At 41.1% G+C, this 20,777-nt stretch overlaps 2 protein-coding genes across 4 annotated transcripts; both read right to left on the bottom strand.

Moving 5' to 3' along the window:
• Nucleotides 1-730: 730 nt before the first annotated feature.
• Nucleotides 731-8,329, bottom strand: nox1 (NADPH oxidase 1). Of its 3 annotated transcripts, none has more exons than XM_082546815.1 (13): nucleotides 8,000-8,329; nucleotides 7,728-7,823; nucleotides 6,709-6,819; nucleotides 5,950-6,034; nucleotides 5,062-5,207; nucleotides 4,486-4,679; nucleotides 4,270-4,396; nucleotides 4,097-4,189; nucleotides 3,776-4,017; nucleotides 2,198-2,360; nucleotides 1,760-1,906; nucleotides 1,519-1,643; nucleotides 731-894 (listed from the first exon to the last, which is right to left on the bottom strand). In XM_082546815.1, exons 1-13 carry the CDS (start codon nucleotides 8,042-8,044, stop codon nucleotides 768-770), a joined length of 1,701 nt encoding a protein of 566 aa, XP_082402941.1. In that variant the 5' UTR covers nucleotides 8,045-8,329; the 3' UTR covers nucleotides 731-767. The 3 variants fall into 3 exon arrangements, with proteins under 3 accessions (XP_082402941.1, XP_082402943.1, XP_082402942.1); XM_082546817.1 differs by lacking the exon at nucleotides 8,000-8,329 and adding an exon at nucleotides 6,900-6,976 and having other exon boundaries at nucleotides 7,728-7,818; XM_082546816.1 differs by lacking the exon at nucleotides 8,000-8,329 and adding an exon at nucleotides 6,931-6,976 and having other exon boundaries at nucleotides 7,728-7,818.
• A 94-nt stretch (nucleotides 8,330-8,423) lies between these two features.
• On the bottom strand, nucleotides 8,424-20,499 carry xkrx (XK related X-linked). Its single transcript, XM_082546869.1, has 3 exons — nucleotides 20,148-20,499; nucleotides 13,840-14,099; nucleotides 8,424-10,097 (listed from the first exon to the last, which is right to left on the bottom strand). Exons 1-3 carry the CDS (start codon nucleotides 20,495-20,497, stop codon nucleotides 9,232-9,234), a joined length of 1,476 nt encoding a protein of 491 aa, XP_082402995.1. The 5' UTR covers nucleotides 20,498-20,499; the 3' UTR covers nucleotides 8,424-9,231.
• Between the last annotated feature and the right edge of the window lie 278 nt (nucleotides 20,500-20,777).

Genomic DNA, 20,777 nt, shown 5'->3' with positions numbered 1-20,777 from the left:
GGTGAATTGTTTTCTTCCACATCTTTAGAGGATCATTGACCACTAACTTTAATGACTGGCATGGTTTTATCTTTCACGTTTTTCTGATAAGGAAACGCTCGAATACAGGAGGTCGTAATTGCGCCTCATATTTTTCCAGCAAACCTGTTTCCTGGTAAACTCCTGCCAAGAAAAATAATTTTTTTTGTGTCCTGTTACATGCATGCATTCAATGGGTTATATACAGTAGAAACCGTGCATCAGCCGTGTAATCAGTTGTCTTGAGTGGAAGATAAACGATTATAAGATCATAATGAATAGTAAATATACTCCATTTGTGAGTATTTTGTAAAGTAAAAGTTTTTCACGTTCTGTCAACACCTTCATATTCAGTAGATCTAAGAACCAAGGTCCTCATCTTAATAACAGCATAAATCGTCCCTGTAACTTTAGTCAAGTACTACAATAATGCAGCCTAATATGACACAAATATATACATATATATATAATATATATATGTAGCCTCAGTGATTCCTTACTTCACAATGGTAAAAATGGGGCAAATCCCTGAGCACCACTGATTAAAATGACCCAACATGCCTCTGTACTCCCTTCAGAGTAGATGGAGGAAGGTCTGTAAACACTCGTCCTGTCACGCTGGTTTTCCTCGATGTTTTGACATTTCTCTTCTGAAGCGAGACAAAGTTCCAACTGATTGTTATCCTTTGAATATGTAAACGTGCGCTTCCTGTTTTTCTCTCGTTTGCTTATTTTTTTTTTTTTTTTGCTCAGAAGTTCTCCTTGTTGAAGTAAAATCTGGTCTTGCGAGGATCCACGTCTGAGTATTTGGCACATTTCTTCTCCAGGACTTTCCCCAGAGCTTCAGGGCCGCACAAGAAAGTTCCCACAATGGACCTAAAACACACAGAAAAATAAAACAAAGCTGCTTTATCATTCAAACTTTTATTCCATTCATTTATTTTACAGCTATGAAAACGTGCTCGTTTTCAGATTCTACATGCTGTTACAATCAATAAAACACACAGTGGATTCAGCCTCCTGCAGTTTTTGTGTAGTTGAGGTTGTAGACTTTATATTTAAGCAGTTTAAAAGGTCAAAGTCTATTAATTCAGACTTAATAATCCATAATGACAAAATTAAACTTTTTTAGTCTTTCCCTCAAGTGTAATGCACAATATATTAAATATTATTTCATTATTAAGATGACATTTGAGACAATATCATCTTTACATTAATATTATTAGACCCAACATATTGAAATAAGCAGATTTCACTGTGCGAGAATTTATAAAATCATTATCTTTATTATCAGTGAAATGAAAAAGTAGGTAGTTCAGGCCATATAAATGCAACAGAGTTGAGCTATTTTAGTTAACTGAAGAAATATACAGAACTAATGGCATTTTCGCTCTGAAATATTTACATTTTCAAAGCTTTAAGGTAACTTTTGAAAAGTTCTTGTTCTTCTGAGTCTTTTTAAGCACTTGTTTGAATCCAGAGAATTTTTTTTAAGCTTACGTGGGGTTCTCTTTGCGGACTTGTTCAAACTCCTTGTCCCAGATGGGCCGGCCATAGTGAGTCTTCTGTTTGAGCCCAGTGACTACATCAGTGTCCTTATCAAAGTGAACCATAACGTGAGTAGCCTGTGGAGGGAGAGAAAAAAAAACCCCCACTGAGCTTGAGATGAAATGACATCAAACTGCTGTTGTGGACTTTGGTCTGAGGGTGGAGTAGGTTGATGACTGATTCACACACGTACGTGACTCTGATCCCATCCAGTCAAGTAGAGTTTATAGGTGAGGAAATCCCCCATGCCTCTCTCCTCCATCTCTTTCTCCAGCACCTGTAGAAGGTCGGCAAACCACTCAAAGGCGTGCGTTTCCCGACAGAGCCAGTAGAAATAAATCTGAAACCAGGAAGCAAATGCATGTTAAACAATGACTCATCCTCTGGCATGGGTGTGCTGTTTCAAACACAAGCGTCTTTATTTACAGGACAATTGAAGGCCCTGTGTTAGGTTTGAATAGAAGAAGTGAGCTGGTTTGATCTCACACAAACATAAGGTCAAAAGCATTTAGTAACTAACACTAAGGTTATTGTTGTCCCAACCTTGGGGATAAAGAAATAATCTTTATATGAATTGGTTTCATCCATTTCATAATAAACAGTCTGATGGGGAGCAGTTGGGTTAAGTTACCTTCCTGGTGCGCAGTTTAGGATCAGAGTCTTTGAACTTGTACCAGATGGACTTGAGGATGGAGGCAAATGGAGTGACGCCGATGCCAGCACCGATCAGCATGCTGACCTCGTAGTCGAACACATCCTCGCTGGCTGTGCCAAAAGGTCCATCCACGCCCAACCTGAGGGCAAAAAGAATTTTTTTTAACAAGAAAAATAAACTACAGGTTTTGAGACGTCTTCAAAGAGCTAGTTGTAGGTCGTCAAGAAACGAGTTGCTGGATGTGACTTTGGACGTCAGTATCAGTTTGTAAAGGTTTTGATTTTTTTGCAGTTTCCTGTGGCGCACTCCAAGGCTCCCACTTAGGCTTGTTATAGTTTAAATATACATGTATTGTTGCTTATTGCTACGCTATAATCTTCAGTTTTTGTTTGTTTGTTTGGAGGATGTACTATTTTGAATGGCAACACAATTTTTCCAGTTACATAACAGAATGGCAAATTTTTTTTAGCAATAATCAAAAACAATTAAAGTACTAGTAGTACTCGTTAAACCAACTCTTTGGTGTAACTAGGGAATTTGTCTGAAACATGAGTGTCATTTATGACTGTGTCAAAATTCACAAATTCATTTGCAATATGCATTTATTAGCATTTGTCTTTGTTATATTAGCTAACTAACATGACAATCATAGCCATAAGTGAGCCTTGCAACACACGAGTCATGTCAGACTTAGCAGTCCCATTTAATTAAAGCCCTTTATTTCAGACCAAATTTAATTGTAAAGTTGATGTTGCTATGTCGTGCACTTATTGTGCATTTTTGTGGGCGACTCTGTCCGTCTCACCTAAGTTTCAAACTGCATTCCTGAACTTTGGAGACGACTGCTGGGAAATCGGTTTTTAAATTTGTATAAGTAGGTAATCTGGATAAATGCCACATACCAATCCACACCCTTTTTAACCTCAGCTAAATTGCAGTGGCTGTTTCTTTTTATGCATGCACAATACTCATTCATACAAAGAGTGAAACTGTAATCTCACTGCAAAGATTTCAAAAATACCGTTTGATCCTTGGCTCTAAAAGACAACACTGTAACAAAGTGCAAACTGGAATCTGGTACAATAAAAACCCTTGAAAAAAGCTGCAATGTTGATCTTGTGAGAAAACTTAGTTACCATGGATCTCATTACAGTGAATAAACGTTCCATATATGTGGGTTAGTTGGCTTAACAGCCTCCATTAAAGTATCTGGAAACATGAAATTTGATTTCTCCTAAAAATGTTTAATAATGGCATCAGTCCGGATACTTTGTACACAGTTATGCACGCTTACACTGTATACAAGTTGAAGCTGGGATCACCTGATGCAATCCGAGTTTGTTATCTTGCTCAGAGATGCTTTGACATTTGGACTCTTTCTTCAGAGTCACGTATTTGCGTGTTGTTACAGTTTTAGACAAAAACAATAGTTTTGATTTTACCCAGAAAAATTAGAAGCTTAAAAAAAACAAAACAAATTACAGGTAGCAATAGTTACCTCCTCATGAAACATCTACAGTAACAGATTGGATAAGGTCAGATTGTTTGACTCACTTGGGTCCCTCTGCTCCCTCTGGTACCTTCTTCATGATTTCAATGAGTTTGTCGGTCCAGTCGCCTGCCGAGCGGATGTGGACGCTGAAGAAATCCTCCTCGGGCGCAGACGTCATGGTGAACGGGTGCCACTCCAGCTGTGAGATGGCTGGGCAGTTGACGAAGACATACTGACCCACCTCCATTTTGAAACCATTCTTTATCAGCTGCAGCTCCAGCACTTTAGAGGGTCGCATGACAATCTGAAGACAAAGCACATGGATTAGGATCACATGCAAAAAAAGTGGAAGAAGCAGCAGGTGAAATGTGAGTCTAGCATACCTTCTTGTATTGTACTCTCTGCATGTAACGAATGAAACGAACCAGGCGCTCACAGAGATAAATAACCATCGGGCCAATCACATACATCCAGGTCTGAAAAAAACCAAGAAGAGGTTAACGAGGTTTCACTGATGAAGGTTTTAATTTACTACTCTCTGTACAAAAGGACAAACCTGTGGAAACCCTCCTGCAAACTGAGGGATGGGACACTCAGGAATCTGTCCCCAGTCATCAGGGTGATCTTTACAGAAAGTTGTGTTGTGTGGTGGATTTGTCCTCTGCTGGCTCCTCACAATGCGCCTGCAGGTGCAAATTGCACAAATGAAACCTGCTTGCAAAAATAACAACACGCAAGCCAAAGTCAACAAAGGCTGAAGCCTGTCTCGTACCCGGCTCCGTGGAAGACGAGACCAGCGAAGAAGATGATGAAGAGGTGGTGCGTGTACCAGAACACTTCAAAGTAGCTGCGTCTGATGACCTCCATGGAGGAGGTGATGATGAGGATGAGCGCGAGAGTGATGACGACACCAGTGAGGCCGGCGATGGTGGTGAAGGCAAAGTAGGTGGGAATCTGCTGAGGATCCTGAGACACAAGCAGACGCGTGAGCTTTCAGGTCTTGGTCACAGTGTTCACATGTCCAGCTGATCCATTAGCAGAGCAGAACTCCCCTTTAAGTTTGCAAGCGGCACATTTATAAGTTGCTTTATTTAAATTGTATTATTATTTTGTCTTCATTAGACACAGTAAAAGGGTCTCAGGTCAAAAATGAACCTGGGTTACCTACATTAAGTCATGAGACACGCGGTCATCTGCTCCACCTGTGAGCGAAAGCGGCACCCCCACATTTTGCAGTTTGATAAATGATAAGTATGAGTCCTGTTATTTGTTTTATGCAAAGCTCTGTATTTGTTGAGAGATGCGTTTCATTTCATGTCAGTTTCGGAGCAATCCGTAGATGACTTACAAGGTTGGTTATACGGACTGGATTCAGGTAGGTGGTGTTTTCTGTGTCAGCCAGATCGGACAGAGCGGTGCTGAGCTCGTCGTCAAGACCTTGTCTACTGTTGTTGTACCGCTCCAGGTTGAACAAGTGAGCGATCGTATGAACAGCTGTGACAAGACACAGAGGAGACACGTCACGGCTGCTTTATGTAGTTTTGTATTTGTTTGCAAAAAAAAAAAAAAAGTGTGAAAAGTGTTTTTAACAAGTTGATCATAGGAAACAGTTCAAGCTTTCTGAGTTTCAAATATTTGCAGTCGCTCGTTTGAGAAAAGGTTTTTGTTATCATATGTTCTTAGTCATTTCCCTGTAACTTGTCTTGCCAAAATTAATTCCAGATCTTTACATATCACTTGTTGACTTGTTGTGTGTGTTGTGTGTGTGGCTGCGTGATTGAGGGAAGGAAGGGAGAAAAATTAATCTTTCTGTCAGTTTTACTGTAACTTCACAATAGACTGAGATACGTGTTACTGTGAGACTTGAGTAAACATGTGCTTATCACTCATGTAGGCACATTTGCAGAGTGTGGCGAATAGTTAACCACACCCATGCACGGGTGTCATTTTCTTTTCAAAAACACATTTTTGAAAAGAAAATGAGAAGTTTGTCTCTTTGTCTTTTATTGTTGGAGCATAATTCATGTCGCTATGACTATAGCACAACTATAGCACCTGAAAAACAAAACAAAAATAGACAGAAACAACATTGAAATGTCATCTTTAAACGGAAGAATATTGCCAGATTTTATTCCAATATCTACTTAAAAGAGACATAAGATACATAAGGAGGAACAGACGCACAATTTCACCTTACATTGCGTTTACTATATAAATTAAATTCACCATTACATACCTGTCATCAGAGCGATCATGTATGCCACCAGCTTGTGGAAAGTCAAATTCTTGTCCAATTGTTTCCTCATTGTTCTGCTGCAACGCTGAAAAGACAAAGAAAGAAAGGGAGTGAATGGCAAAACATGGGAGTGACATTCTTACAAAACAGAAAGCTACTCAACCTGATGAGTTATCCTTTCTCTGTAATAATCTCAGCGAGCAGTAAAAAGTCACTTAAGCTCTAAGCACAAAGCAAATTGAACCTTACATAGTTTGACAGCATGAGAAACCTGCACAAGCATGCAGAGAACATGCAAACTCATCACAAAACAGACATGAGATGTCAGGGGTTTGATTCCAGGACGCCTTACGAGTGCACCACATTGTTATGCTGGTTAATGGTGTCTGAGGTTGTGGGTGGCCACCTGACCAGTTTTGGGGGTTTATTTTTGCAGCCAGCACAGATGGTACCTTCCCAAAGAAAAACGTACTATAGCCTACGAACTATTAGACTTAATCGTTACTATATACAATAATGGACTTCTATACATTTTACATCAGATGAAAACTTTGGTTGTTAGATTCAGATAATTATTTATTAAAAGCTAGACATGAGAATAACAAAAAAAAAAAAAGAGTATTTCTTTGTACCCCCCCTTCCCTGTTAATGCAGATTACATTTTTACATAGCCGATCCAGTAATTTAGGTCAGTATCGGACCGATGTCGATACATAATATCGGATCGGTCCATCCTTAATGAAAGCATGAGGAACTTACCACAAAAGAGCCTCGGAGCAGAGACAGCAGGTTCCTGCACACTGGGAGGAGGATGAGCATGCAGTTAAAGTTGAGAACAGCTGCAGGAGCTCTGGCCCAAGGCAAAGCAGACTAAAATAAAAAGCATCTTCATATGAGCATCATTTCACAAAAATCACAGAGGGTAATGGTCATTGCATTTTTTAATATACTTAAGTTCCTATTTCCATTTAAAGGCGTTACCCTCCACCACATTTGCCTTATTGCTGGACCTGGCCTCTCACTGTTGCTAAAAAAAAAAAGTCTGCTGTCAGTTAGAGAAATTTCCCCCTTAAATTTTACACATTGCTTATTTAAATAACCATTTGGGGTCCAACGATATTGAATTTTTAATATGGCAACATTCTAAGAAGTACTTCTGTGTGATTGCATGGGGCTTGAACACATCAAGTTGCAGTTTACATGAATTAAAATACATTCGGTGTGTAATAAAGACATTTATGCAAAAAGAAGAATATTTTGCCTCCACATCTCACAACTTATGGGCAGATCAAGGTACATGCTTCTGAGTCATATGGGGTTTTAATTAATACACTGTATTTAAAAATCAGTTGAGATCGAAGTTACAAACAAACGTACTTTTATTGCTATATTATATGTTTCTCTGACAGTTTAGCTTAATCTCTTGGAGATGAACGGTTGAAGACACGTTCAAAAACCATCATCTTTACAAGAATGGGACAGACAACACTCTCCAAACGACGCACTATACATAAAGGGGAAAACATATATATACAAATAGTCTATGTGTGACTTAAAGTCGCTTTTCTTCTATATTATTGCAATTCGTACTTGTCAGGGTTGATGCAGTTTAACATAGTTTCGACACAGAGCATTTAAGTTAAAAGCTCAACACCATTGCTGTTCTCAGCTATTTACATCCCCGTTCGTCTGAACTTAAGTTCACTTAAAGAAGAGAAGCAGTAATTGTTTTTGGTAAAAGTAATGAACCGAGCATCATAACAAAGATCTTTACTCACCCCTAAAAGATGACGCGTGTAGAAGAACTGCGGCCCCAAGTCGTAGAAGAAATAAAAATACACAAAAAGGAAGATGTTGATGGCCATCCACACAAACTGCAAACATAACCAGAACAATGTTTCCATCACACAATGGTTGCAAGCATTGAAAAAATGTATTTGAAATACGTGACTTTGCGCGCAAAAGCTGTGCGTAAATGTCCCACATCTGCGTTTACAAAACCCCTCCGTTGAAAACTGAAATCGCAAACGTGTGAATATGAAAAACTTACCAGTATGAAGGCTGAAAAGCCGTAGTTGACAATGCAGTTCGCCATGTTCAGCTCTTTATCTCGACTCGAGCAGCTTCACTGCATCCTTTAAGCTGCTGGCACTTTTATTTCATCCCTGCTTGTCTGGACTCCTCCTTCATTTACAGGTGTGTGATGGTGACGAGACAAGGAAACAAAAGCAGCAGAGGCTGAAATTGCGCTGTTCAGGATGTTTTTCTGAGTCTTGCTGATCGCATTCCTACCTCCCGGAAACTGGATCAACTGGATCAACTGTCATGGATGGCAGGAATGAGGAAGTATATGTTGCACAATACGATATATCTCACTTCGCTGATCGGCTATGCAAGTTGTTCTATGGCAAGAAAAGGTGTACTGCTGTATATGTAAATGTAATAAAAGAAAAATAAACAAAAGCAAGCCTGAATATTCAGATATAATTTTATTTATTGTTCAAGTAACACAGTAGTAGCAGTGAAGGCACTGTTTTAACAGGACAAAACATTAAAAAATAAGAATGACTTTTAAAGCACTTCAATAAAATAGAAGCTCATCAGTGTCAGTCTCCTTAATGCAACATCAAAAAAAAGGCTAGTTCTCAGTTTCCTGTGTGTTACACAAGACACAAAAATATTCTCATAGGCTTTTAGACATTTGTAATTTTCTGTTTCACAACACAAAGCCCCCCCCCTTTTCTTTTTAAACAAAAGCCAGCCACAGTGGACAATGAACAAGACGAGGCATTCATCACAGCAGTTGGTATGAGGAAGATAAATTCATCTTCTGACCTTTACTTGTCATCCTCCTGTTAGTGTGTTTTTACTTTTTTTCCCTGTTAATAAGTCTCCTACTTCAGATGCAAACCTGTGCAAAAGGGCCTTCATGCTATGAAAACCCTGAGATTAAGTAAACAGTGTGGTCTCCTGGTCGATGTTTGGGACACTCCACTTGGCACGTTTCCCCTCACACCTGGCTCAGGCGGCCCTCTCAACAGCGGCCTTTGTGTGTCGCTGCATATCTCGGCACGCTACATTATTTCGTGTACCGACCTTTGTGGGGCCCTCAGTGTATGGGACACCAGGAGTCACCCTAAATACCTTACAGAACGAGAAGTTTGAACTGAAGAGAAAAAGGCAAAAGTTTGTTCTCTGACATGCCACCTCACTTTCTCTGAAAAAACACACATATTAGCTACTCCAGACTTTGTTCAGCGATGCACCTTTATATTAGATTACTTAGGCCGCCTCCATCATATCGTCAACAATAGCCGTCTCCCGCTCTCCAAGCTGGCTGGTGAGGTCAGGAGGTTGTGAACCCTGAGTGTCCAGCAGCTCCACCGGCTCCTCCGCCCCAACCACCATGGTGGCTGACGTAGAGTACGAGTGTGCCGGCTTCCCTCGACTCCCCTGCTCTCCACGCCTTTTTTTATGGCAGCAGACGCAGTGCAGGCAGTCGTGGACGTTGTACTTGAAGAGGCGTCTGAAAGGGTGGAAAAACTGGTAGAAGAGCAGCATGAAGAGCACAGCCAGGCTGTAGCAGACCAGCAGCTGGACCACCAACAGCGGGGCGCACACATACTCATAAAAGTCTGACTTGAAGAAGTACCAGAGCGTGATGAGGAGGAAGTTCTCAATAAAGCGCCCACAGTAGTACATGGCCAGGCGGCCCCATTGCTGCCTTTTCTCGATGAGCTCTTGATGGGTGAGGTCAAGCTGCACCGCCGACCAGCAGAAGATGTTTATGCAGGCGTACAGCAACGTGAACATGCACAGCACCACCACAGTGTCCAGCTTAGAAAAGTTGTTCTCCACATTCTCAGTTAGAGAGCCTTTCCTGGCCCAGAACTCAACCCAGGGGAGGAAGAAGAAGAAAAGAAGGTTAACCATGCCGACAAGGATCGTCCAATGAGTGAGTGCCGTGCTGAAGAGGACCAGCGCCGTGACCCGGGTAGCAATCTCCAAGCCTCTCCAGACAATCATGCACAGGTAAGCACAGGGGCGCAGCTGTAATTTGTAGTCATCGAATCTGATCTGGATGGCCAGAACGCTGCACACGAGGGCCCCGTAGGTGATGGAGATCAGGGTGATGACCATCAGCACCACTGGAAACACAGACACAAGTGACCTGTTAGACTTCTCAAAAATCACAAGAAACTATAAACTGTTACAAAGTAGGTTTATTAACAGTTTGGGCACAGAGAACATGATTTATTCACTTAAAAGGATCAGAATTTAACAGACGTACAGCAGGGTCTGACACCGCATCAAAATTTCATGTCAACCTGGAAATTCTCAGGAAGTTCATTGACACGAAAATAAGAAATATACTGCAGAGTCTGCAGTGCAATAACTAGAGCATTGCAAAGAGGGAAGCATCAGGTGTTAGAACTAAGTGAAGGTGTCAGAGATCGATCGGTTATTGCAAGGAAAGAGGGGCTCAGCATTAATCTAGTCTTTGTAGGAGCTGAATTTGTTGGCTCCAAATCGAAAGTGTTCACACCATCACTGAAAAAAAAAAAAAAAAGCACAAGAGCGCCTTCATCAGAAAAACAGTGATTTTCTCAACAAAGAAAAACTTCAATCAGTAAAAGTTCATTGGAGAAATGCTCTCTGATACTGCTCTCTGAGACGAGCAGCATCAAGATGGGAAACCAAATCTAATGGTCAGCTGAGACAAAGCAGCATTTCATTGTGAATGATGGAGAAAAGTTCATGCTGCTGATAAAATGTGAGATTTGTTGAAGTAGCAGAAAAAGAACCGGAGAATGGTGGTGAAACATGATGGGGTAAAGCCTTCACTGGATTTAGGGAGATCAACACCAGTCTTTCAAGCAGACATCCATTCATCAGAGACCTGCTTCATTCTCTCGAATGCATTTTTTGGGGAAAGGATTCCCACTGAAGCAGGATAATGAGCACAAAACTTTGAAGGACTACTTGAAATCACTGTTAAGTCACTTGACTTGAACTCCCTCAGAATATTTATGGGACACTAAGAGTGAAAAAGGCAACTTTTCCAGAAATATCCAGATGGATTATCAGGTTTTCCAGAAATGTGTCAAGTCCAAGAAACAACTAAGAAGCACTTATATATTCTGAAGGTCACGATGTAGCTTGCAATTCTGCCAATTCAACAAGATGATATTAGCATTTGAGTTAAAAACAAACAAACTGTTCTTTAACTGCACCAGCAGCATGGCAGGAGGGGAGGAGAAGTTGGGCTGTTGGCCTGGGTATCATTCTCTTCCACTCTGAACAATCTCAACTACTTTTAGATGGACAGAGGGAAAAAAAGTCTTTCCTCTAGTGCCATCATCAGGTCAAAATTTCAAGTTGTCCTAAAAGCAGTGCAAAGACTGACGTGTTAACAAGCTAAACAGTGAGAATGTGCTTTCTTACATGCTCCGTAGACCTTCTGTGTTGTCTGTCTGTGGCTTATTTACTGCTCTTGCACATAATATACCTCCTACTTCCAGAACATCATGAAAAAAATGTTTTAATTGCAAAACACAGGTTGAATTTTAGTTATTTTTAGTTTGTTAATTTTAGCCACAGGACATCTATACTTTGCCACACATACCTAAAAATAATGTTTAATAAAACAAAATTAAATTTTATTATTTTTTTTAGTCACTATTCTTTGGTAAAGGGCAAAATAATATAATCATGTCCAGATGTTTTGGCAGAGGCAGATGAGAAACTGGGACTACTGTGGACGGCTGCACAAGTTAAGGACGTCCACAACAGTCCCAATTTCTCGTGTGGCCCCTCAGGAGCAACGTGGTGACAATCTGAACACTTTCCAACATGATAGTGATGTCTAAAGGGCTCAGAGATGATCAATTAACATTCTGAATTAATGACTAGTAACCTCCCCACATCTTCATCTGCTTAAGAATCCATGGTCGTTTCTTAAAAAGCAAGTGGAAAGGCAGACGCCTACAAATTGATCAGCTCTCAGTCCTGATAAAACTTGAATCGGAATCAATTAGAATTTAGCACAGAAGCTTAAATCCACCATGCAAAAGAGAACTGCATAAATTGTAAAGAAGGACCAACATTGACTCTTTGCATAAATGTAGAAGTCTACAAACCTATGACTTGCTTATGAATGTTCTTCACTTTATTATAAAATCATGTAAAAATAAAAATGGAAACGGCAAAGTGTCAAAAAAGAAGAAACGAGCACAGACAACAGACTGCACACCTCCAGCTTCTCAGCAGCTTTACATTTGCCGTTTTTACGCTTAAGCAGTGTGCAGAAAAAAATCTAGATCTCAATTATTCACAGAAAACAAACAACAACATTTATGCCTGAAGCTGTAAATAAAAAAAACCCAGAACACCAGTTTGCTTTGGGTCCCAGGAGTTCTTTAAAAACTATTACACCACATCTGCTTGTAAGCACAGATGTCACCAAGCTTAAAGTTAGAGCATCCGTTTTATATTTGCATATTTTCAATTGTGTAAAATTAGAAAGTAAAAAAAGTTTAAATATACATTGTTAAGAATACATGCCCCAAAGCAACAAAAGTCAGTACACGTTTGAACTATTGCGGTTTAAATCTTGTTTTTTTCCGCCCCCTCCACACTTCTCATCTCTACCTTTTACTTTTTAATGCAAACCCCGTCCTGCTTGGCGTGGAAGTGTAGTTCTTTAACACCGATTTCTATTATTTATCAGGCAATGTTGTTTCCAGTTTGTGTTTTTCTGTCATTTTAGTTTGAAAAACCCAAAATGTTTTCTAAACTTAAGCCAGACAACGCGTCCGGGTCAAAGTTTGACTTGACAATTTTTTCAAGGTGCTTTGGATCACTGTCATGCCTGATCCTTCTCCTTCTGCCAGATTTGTTTTAAAAATGGCAGCAATCCTGTGAGCCAGCATTTTTACACATTCACAGACATTTACGGCGCCATCCATGAATATCATTAACGTAACATCTTTTGCACTTTAACAGCTCCTTACCGTCCAACACCCACCTCTGTGGGTTGACAGCCGACACGATAAGCTAAAATCTGAGCCTAACAAATCCATCTTAACCTCATCTGACAAAAGAACGCACTCTCAATATTCTGCAGACATCAGTTCAGATTATTTTGCGAAGTTTTCCAATAATATTTTGTGTCAAAATGCAAGCAACGGGCATTTTGTGCATAAAAGGTCGACTCTTTGTGGTTTCTTTCACCACGTCTGAGCTGTCACAGAAACTCAGATTTACACAGAGCTTTTGCTTTTTTGAAATCTCAGAGACAGACTGCACCACTCTCAAGATTCATCCAAGTATTTCCAGAAACACAGCCAACGTGTATCAGATTACTCATGCCATGACTGGTTCTATGCGGTTTGATTCATTTATCCATTTATTTTTAGCTGCTAAACAAACTTCCTGCATGTTTCTCTCTCTTTATGAAGTCGTACAACAACTTTTTTTCAAACTCTGCTGGCATCCTCCTCCGCAGGGTGTCTGCACAGGCGTCTTCCTCAAGGAGCTCAGTTACAACACACACTGAATTACAAAGTCTTGGCTGGCTTGGGAAAACCTTGCCATACTCGACAACTTATCTACAGCTATTGTAATTACTAAAGGTGATACAACTGTTAACAATGTGACATTTAAATAACATTTTATAGCTCTGCTGTAAATCTCCCAGTATTTGTGGACTGCATTTACATAAACTAACACTGGCAGTTTCTTTGATACACTATCAAATCAAAGTGATGACTCATAGTTATAAAGAGCTGCCAACCTGAATGATTTTCATCATTTTAATATTATTAAGATTTTCTTTTAAAGATACCCTCATACTAGAATAATCATCTGAAACCCCCCCGTGATTCTTACTTCTTGTAGGGAGGATGTATTTCTCCTGGATGGTGGCGTACAGCTGGAGCGTCAGCTGCGGCGTGGAGCCCAGAAAAGCCTGGATGACCGCGGTGCGTTTGAAGGCATTCCTGTGCGTGGCCAGGATGCGCTCCGTTTGGCCAATTTCCCACTCCATCTCTGTCCCCGTTCCCTTCTTCAGCTTGATCTTTCTGGAGATGGTGACATAAGGCTCTTCCTTTTTACCTGCCTTAAAATAGATCACCAGAGCCTCAAAACACCTGAGGAAGAGAGAGAGGCGTGTGTGAGAGTGAGCGAAGTAATGTTTTCACACCAACAGAGGGCAGTGCGATGTTGGGTTTAACTTAGAGGACGCCACGCTGGTATGCTGTGATGTCTGTGTTGTGGAATCAGCACATGAGAGTGTGAGCGCTGAAGGGCAGCAGAGGATCCAAATCAGACGTGTGAGAGGAAAGAAGGGAAAGGATTGGGGCTCATGTGTCGGGAATTTGTTTTTAAAGGTTGGGACATTACGGCACTGACACAACACTGCTCTTATGCATGTCACAGAAGAATGAGCAAGCCTTTGTTTGCAAATCACAGCTATAAATGCACACAGCACTGAGAGTCCAGCAGGGGGCACTCAGCAGGAGGACTACCCTGCTCCACAAGGCCTGGATGGATTACCAGAAAGTCTCAGGGTGTGGTTCCCTTAAGGTTTGCAAGGTAAATGCTCTCAGTGTTTGGTCACAGAGGGGAGGAAAAAAGCAGTATTCATAAAGAGGGGAAAACAGGTTTTGCACTGAAAAGGATTTCTGTGGAAAATGTATAGCTGCTTGCTTCAAATAAAGCCTCTGAATGCTCAACAAACGTCATGAAAAGGAAAAATAAACTGAATGTGGACTTAGGTGATATAGCCAAAGTGCAAGTATGCCAACACTGTAATAATATTCATTTGAAATAACCAGGAACGGACAGCGCTGTACATCTGTATTCAAAACACAGCCCTCTGAGTATTCCCACCGGAGCACTAAATCTCACATCACTCTATTGGAATGCCTTTTCCGACACTGTTGCTTCAGCTGCTTTTTTCTAGGAAAGCTGTAGTGTTTATGTGATCCACTGTTCAATGCCTGAACTGTGTTTGACCCACACTTAGATGGCAAGTAGGAAAAAAGATCGCATAGTCACTCAGCCTCACACAAGCACACGCATACTTTATTCTTTATGCTGGCAGTCACAGGAAAGCCACTTGACTTTCATGTACAGGATTTGCCACAGCGTTACGGAGAAGACACAATCTGATATCATTTCCTGGAACTCTGGCAGTACAGTAGACTCGGGATGCAAAATGATGGCACTGAACCTGAGCCAGTCTCCACTTAGGAGTCTGTAAAACGACCAAGAGGCAGGCTGAATTTCACTTAGAGAAAGGAAAAAAACAACAACAGCATGACATACAAATGAACCTGCAAAGAGGATCAATACCCCGACTTCAACAGAAGCATCTTATAGATTTATAGAAGGAAACATTGGTTGCTGCTCTGTATTTGCAGTCTAAACATGCAATCTGTCCCCTCAGTGTACAAATACAGCAGCACTGCGGGCCACATACCCCACGAAAGAAGAGGAACTGCCTTTAAAAAACACAAGGTCGAGCAACTCAAGAAATGCTGACATTCCTGACTATATAGGGAAGAAGAGCATTCAGGAAGTTCTTTCAGTAAGTCTTTAGCAACATCCTCCTGTTTTGGTCACTTGGGATTATGCCATCAGCTTCAGTGGCAAAGCCTCCTCAGACTGTTAAGGTTGAGACACATAAGACGCTCAGCATGTTTCAACTAGTCCTGGTTGACAAAAAAGCAATTATGTGTTGTGTATCCCTGGTTTGGTTTCATACACTTAAAGAGACAAGTCAAGACAAGTTTCTCATTAGATAACGTCTTTGTTTTACGTTGACTGTCAGAGTATTTTCAGATGCATGCACCAGTAATACAAGGCTCTGAAAAAAATGGACCATCTATACAGTTATCTGTGAACATCAAGGGTTGAGATTCCTCTCTTGACAGCAGATATGGTATGTCTGACGGTGTGGCCACGAGATCAGCAATTACGCCATCCCTAAGTCACACAGGAAGCCTCCCATCTGAGCCAAGAAGCACCAGAGGTGATTTATTCACAGCAGCGCGGTCCATAATGATGCAGAACAGGATGAGCTGTACTGCAGAAACAATCATGGTGTCTGTTTTCCGGCCTCACTGCTGCACTACCGGCAGGCATCAGATACACAATGGATGATAACTGAAAAGCATTAGACATGCAGTCAGCAGAAAACTGCTTCAAAGGCCATTTTGAATCACTGGCATGAGCAAAGCTTTTTTAGGTGGAGGTGAGATGTGTGCTGGATAGACAGCAACTTATACAGCTGACAGACCCAGCTGTTTTTTGTTAAGGTCGGCAGCAGGACCATCCTTGATATTTTCTCCTTTTAATCAGTCACTCTAAGCTCCTTTAAAACACAATCTGAAACTGTTAACATGATCAGGACCCATTTATTAAAGCGCCAAATGTGAAATTATCTATGCCTATTAATTAGAAGGTCCCAATCATGGTTTTTCCCCCTTTTATGTTTTATGCGTACAGTCTACTATAACTTTTGTGCATAACTCACAGTTCTAATATCCTTTAGATGTAATACTTTAAACCGGATTGTTATTTAAAACAATGTCTTCTTCTGATTGGTTCCTTTCATAATCCAGCTACAGGGGTGTTTGAAGTTATTTAGCTGTGACGTGGAAGCAACAACAAACACTTCCTGGCCACTTTGCTAGGTACACCTGTTCAACTGCTTTAAAAATGCAAATGCAAAAACACACAAGGCAGCAGCTCAGTGCATTTAGGAATGTAGATATGACCAGGATGACCTGCTGAAGTTCAAACCAAGCATCAGAATGTGAAAGAAAGGTGATTTAAGTGACTTTGAATGTGGCATGGTTGTTGGTGCCAGGCAGGCTGGTCTGAGTATCTCGGAAACTGCTGATCTACTGGAATTTTCCCCAAACAAACATCTCTAGGGTTTACAGAGGATTGTCTGAAGAAGAGAAAATATGCAGTAAGCATCAGTTCTCTCGCCAAAAAGCCTTTGCTGATTCCAGACAACAGGGGACAATGGCGAGACTGCTTTAAGCTAACAGGAAGGCAGCAGTAACTCAAATTCAACAAAAGGAATGCAGAAGAACATCTCTGAACATGAATCAGATAGGCTACAGCAGCAGAAGACCACACTGGGTGCCGCTTCTGCCAGCTAAGAACCGAAAGTTGAGGCTAGCGTTCACACAGGCTTAACAAAAATCAGACAAGAGAAGATTAGAAAAAGTCTGTCTGGTCCGACCAGTCTGATCATGTCTGCAGCGCCTTTTCAGATGGCAGGGTCAGAATTTGGTGTTAACAACATGAAAGCATCAATCCATCCGACCTTGTGTTATAGTTCAGGCTTCTGCTGCTGCTGGTGGTGATGCAATGGTGTGGGGGATAATGTTTTGGCAGACTTTGGGACTCTTAGTGCCAACTGAGCATCAAGCAAACCAACAGCCTGACTCTGTACTAGTGCTGACCACAGCTACTCCGTTCTGGACACAGTGTGCCCGTCTTCTGATAGCAGCCTCCATAATGGAGGCTTCTCTATCGTCCAGCTCACTCAAGAGAATCAATAAGTCATTAATTAAGATTGTTTTGTCAGGTTACTAAAGCTTGAGTTCATCACCAAGACTCAAAAACACCACATTTGGAGACACATAGTGTGTTGACTGTTTGTCTTAAAGACAGTGTAAAGTTTTTTGTGCAACTTGTAAAAAGTACAGTACTTGAGTAAATGTAGTTAAATTTTTACCAATGTTAAGTTGTGCTTCCTGCTGCTAACATCTCCCAATATCATTCTGTATTACTCTTTCGTGTGGCTTTATCTCTTATATATGTTAATAATTAGATACTAGTGGCTGGATGCCAGATACTGTGGCCTTACTTCATTTACAGTAAGAACCACTGCTCTATTTTGCAATCCAGCATGCAAGTAGATACTCTTTATATGTCGCTGCTACATTGTTATGATTTGCGATGCAATTTTCACTTACTAAAACTGGTAAAACAGGAACAACGTGAGTCTTGAATTCTTTTACCATATTTGAACACTACACTACATAATATAAGCTTAGATCAATAGTGTTGTCTCAGCACTTGAGATTTCCTGACTTTTGATTGGCATTACAAAGCATTGCCTGTGACTGTCATTTATTTATAATTTAATCACAATCTGTTTTTAAATATGTAAATTATGCTCAAATATATTTAAACTGGGATTTTTTTAGGCTTTGCTGAAAGCTGAGCCATAAATTAAGGCAACTTTTAGCCGTGCCTCCTTCTGCAAACTGTTCTTTCCAGGGCACCTAATCTGCAACAGAAGACAAAAGGGTACACGCCCTATAGTTTCACTGTAAATGCACGTCATTACGTCTGAGCACTCCAGAGACAAATCAAAGTTCAGGGAGAGAAACAGGGACGGAAGCATAGGTTTGAAGTTCATGCATGTTTCCTTTCATACATGGTACGCCTCCACCTGTGTTTTCTTACATCAGTCAATATGTGCCAAACAGGTATCTCAGCTCAGATCAACGGACATGGAAGTGCAAGCTGAGCATATTTAAACAGAACTCCTCCCTCTAAAAACGAACTAGCTTTATCAAAGCTAGCATACACTCATTGTTGCTTGACTGAAATGTATGCACTGGTGTTATTTTTTCCTAGATGTGCTCATTTGTCTCACCTACAAGAATAGAATAAAGCATGCGTTATTTCAAGAAACCTTTGCAGCAACATCCAAAACCCCTTTCCTCTTTCTCTTGCCTGACTGGTCTGCAGCACAGAGACCTTTGGATGCCATTAACATAAGATGAGGTCATACTATCGAGTGGCATCAAGTCATAAGTGTGAAACATGTGCTACAAAGGCATGAGTAAGTGTTGTGCAGTCATTTGACAGAGTGACCACAACCGTCGAGCGGTTGGCCATCAGGGAGACTTTCATTTAAAAAAGGCGACGGATATCATCGGACAAGCTGTTTGTTCTGAAGTCTATTACTAGTCAACACACTGAAGGATGTGGGAGGTTGTGATGTTCACTCATCTAGCCTCTTCGTCACAATGGACGCGCTTTCCATCTGGAGTGTGATTCGGTTACCAAACCTGCAAATCTTTATTCAGTGCAAAAACACTGGTTCAACCATAGTGCTGCAAGAGTGAACAGCAAGGGACTGACATCAGTGGATGTGGATATATTTAAGCGTGGCCAGATTAGAGTTCATTACAGCTTTGCAGAGTCAAAGATGACTTCCTGTCGTGTTTGATGAAATGTCAAAAAACAGATATTACAAGAAAAAAGGCAGCTTAAACTCATCTGAGAGGGTAGATTATGAGAATATCTGCCTTACAACCACAAGAGATTATGAGCTATCAAAAATGACTGATAGTCCTATGCAGTTTTCAGTTTACTGGGTACGCGAGCAAAAGCTAATGAAATTTTCCAACGTTTGCAACTGTTAGACTTGTTAGATTTAATTAAAGTGGCAGTTTGTTTGTAGTTCATGAAGGTACTGAACCCTAACCGGTGTTACTTTTCATTTATATCATGCATCTTACGTCTTTAAGCAACTTGTCTCCATAGTTTTCTCCTGCTGCAGAGTCATTCCAGCTCTCAGAGGTTGCTGCCAGGCTTTAATGCATTCTGCAGAACTTGTCAATTTGTAGACCATTAACTGTCCTGCACTGTTCATGGAAACTGGAAGTTGCATGCCCACTTAGGACTTAAGGAGAACTAATGAGATTCAACATGCAAGTTTTCTCTGTTAACTGCTTTGTCTCGAACATGTCAGCAATCAGTGAAAAACCGCTCTTGTTTTTTCAGTTTTAAAAGTCGTACGGTGTTTATATACTGCACTGCAGATAAAGAAACATCAAGTCTGTAAAAATCTGTAACATTATTGCTAAAACATATATTTAACTGTCTGTTTATGTGCTACTTGTCACCGTTTCATGCAGTCAGCAGTGGCTGACATCTAGTGAACTTCCCTACAGTGTAAAATCAAAACTGGAATGACTGGAAATTAAACTGGATTCATGGGTACTGGGGATGTTTTCTTCTGCTTTTAAATGCCCCTAAAATGGTAATTTATCACAGACGAACCTTATTATTGTGGGTAAAAAGGTGTAATAACAAAAATGACAAGCAGTAAAGTATCCTGATTTCAAGCGCACACACTGGCCACGTTTCCCAATTACCTGATAACCGGGCCCAGCAGCAGCAGGTGCAGGAAGAGGACCAGAGGACGGTCCCGACCCAGGTCTCTGTTGATGAAAGTTAAGGCTAGCTGAATGAGCACAGCGGGCACCAGCATGAAGACGATGGTGAAGCTCATCCAGATCACATCCTCGGTGTGATGGTACATGCTGCAGAGCACGGCGGCCGTGATGAACTCAGCGCAGTAGAGCACGGTGGCCAGCACGACGCTGAGGGGAGGACGGGCCCGGCTGTGATTGACCACCAACATGACCCCGTTCTCCGCCACAGAGGAGCACTGCTCCACGTCCGAGATCTCCCCGTCCTGCTCCCCCATGGCCACTTCGCACATAGTAATTTTGATGTTTACGCCACTGAAGTCAGAGTGCCACTTTAATAGGAACCTGCCTCCAAAATATTTCCTTTGATGCGCTGTCCCTCCAAACTTTCCTCATTACGTATAACTTGACTATCCGACTGCAGGCATTCACTCATCCCCGACTCCCCCCGGAGGCTTTTGTATTCTGTTTTCCTGTCGTCGTCGTCGTCTTATATTGCGTTTCCGTGTCTCCGCGTTTGGCCAAATGGAAATCACCTCACTGTCCGTTTGTGCAGCGTCAGTGTGCAGGATT

This window comes from Aulonocara stuartgranti (assembly GCF_965226115.1).
Source record: "Aulonocara stuartgranti genome assembly, chromosome: 2".
Lineage (NCBI taxonomy): Eukaryota > Metazoa > Chordata > Actinopteri > Cichliformes > Cichlidae > Aulonocara > Aulonocara stuartgranti.
The sequence above is the reverse complement of the archived record's forward strand: the minus strand, read 5'-3'. Positions and strand labels throughout refer to the sequence as shown.

Coding starts and splice junctions, on each gene's coding strand:
- nox1 (XM_082546815.1), bottom strand. CDS start 8,044: ATGGCGAACTGCATTGTCAACTACGGCTTTTCAGCCTTCATACTG. Junction 7,824..7,999: donor GCTTTTCAGCCTTCATACTG/GTAAGTTTTTCA, acceptor TTATGTTTGCAG/TTTGTGTGGATGGCCATCAA. Junction 2,361..3,775: donor GAGGGAGCAGAGGGACCCAA/GTGAGTCAAACA, acceptor TTTTGCCCTCAG/GTTGGGCGTGGATGGACCTT.
- xkrx (XM_082546869.1), bottom strand. CDS start 20,497: ATGTGCGAAGTGGCCATGGGGGAGCAGGACGGGGAGATCTCGGACGTG. Junction 14,100..20,147: donor CTGCTGGGCCCGGTTATCAG/GTAATTGGGAAA, acceptor TCTCTTCCTCAG/GTGTTTTGAGGCTCTGGTGA. Junction 10,098..13,839: donor ATACATCCTCCCTACAAGAA/GTAAGAATCACG, acceptor CTGTGTTTCCAG/TGGTGCTGATGGTCATCACC.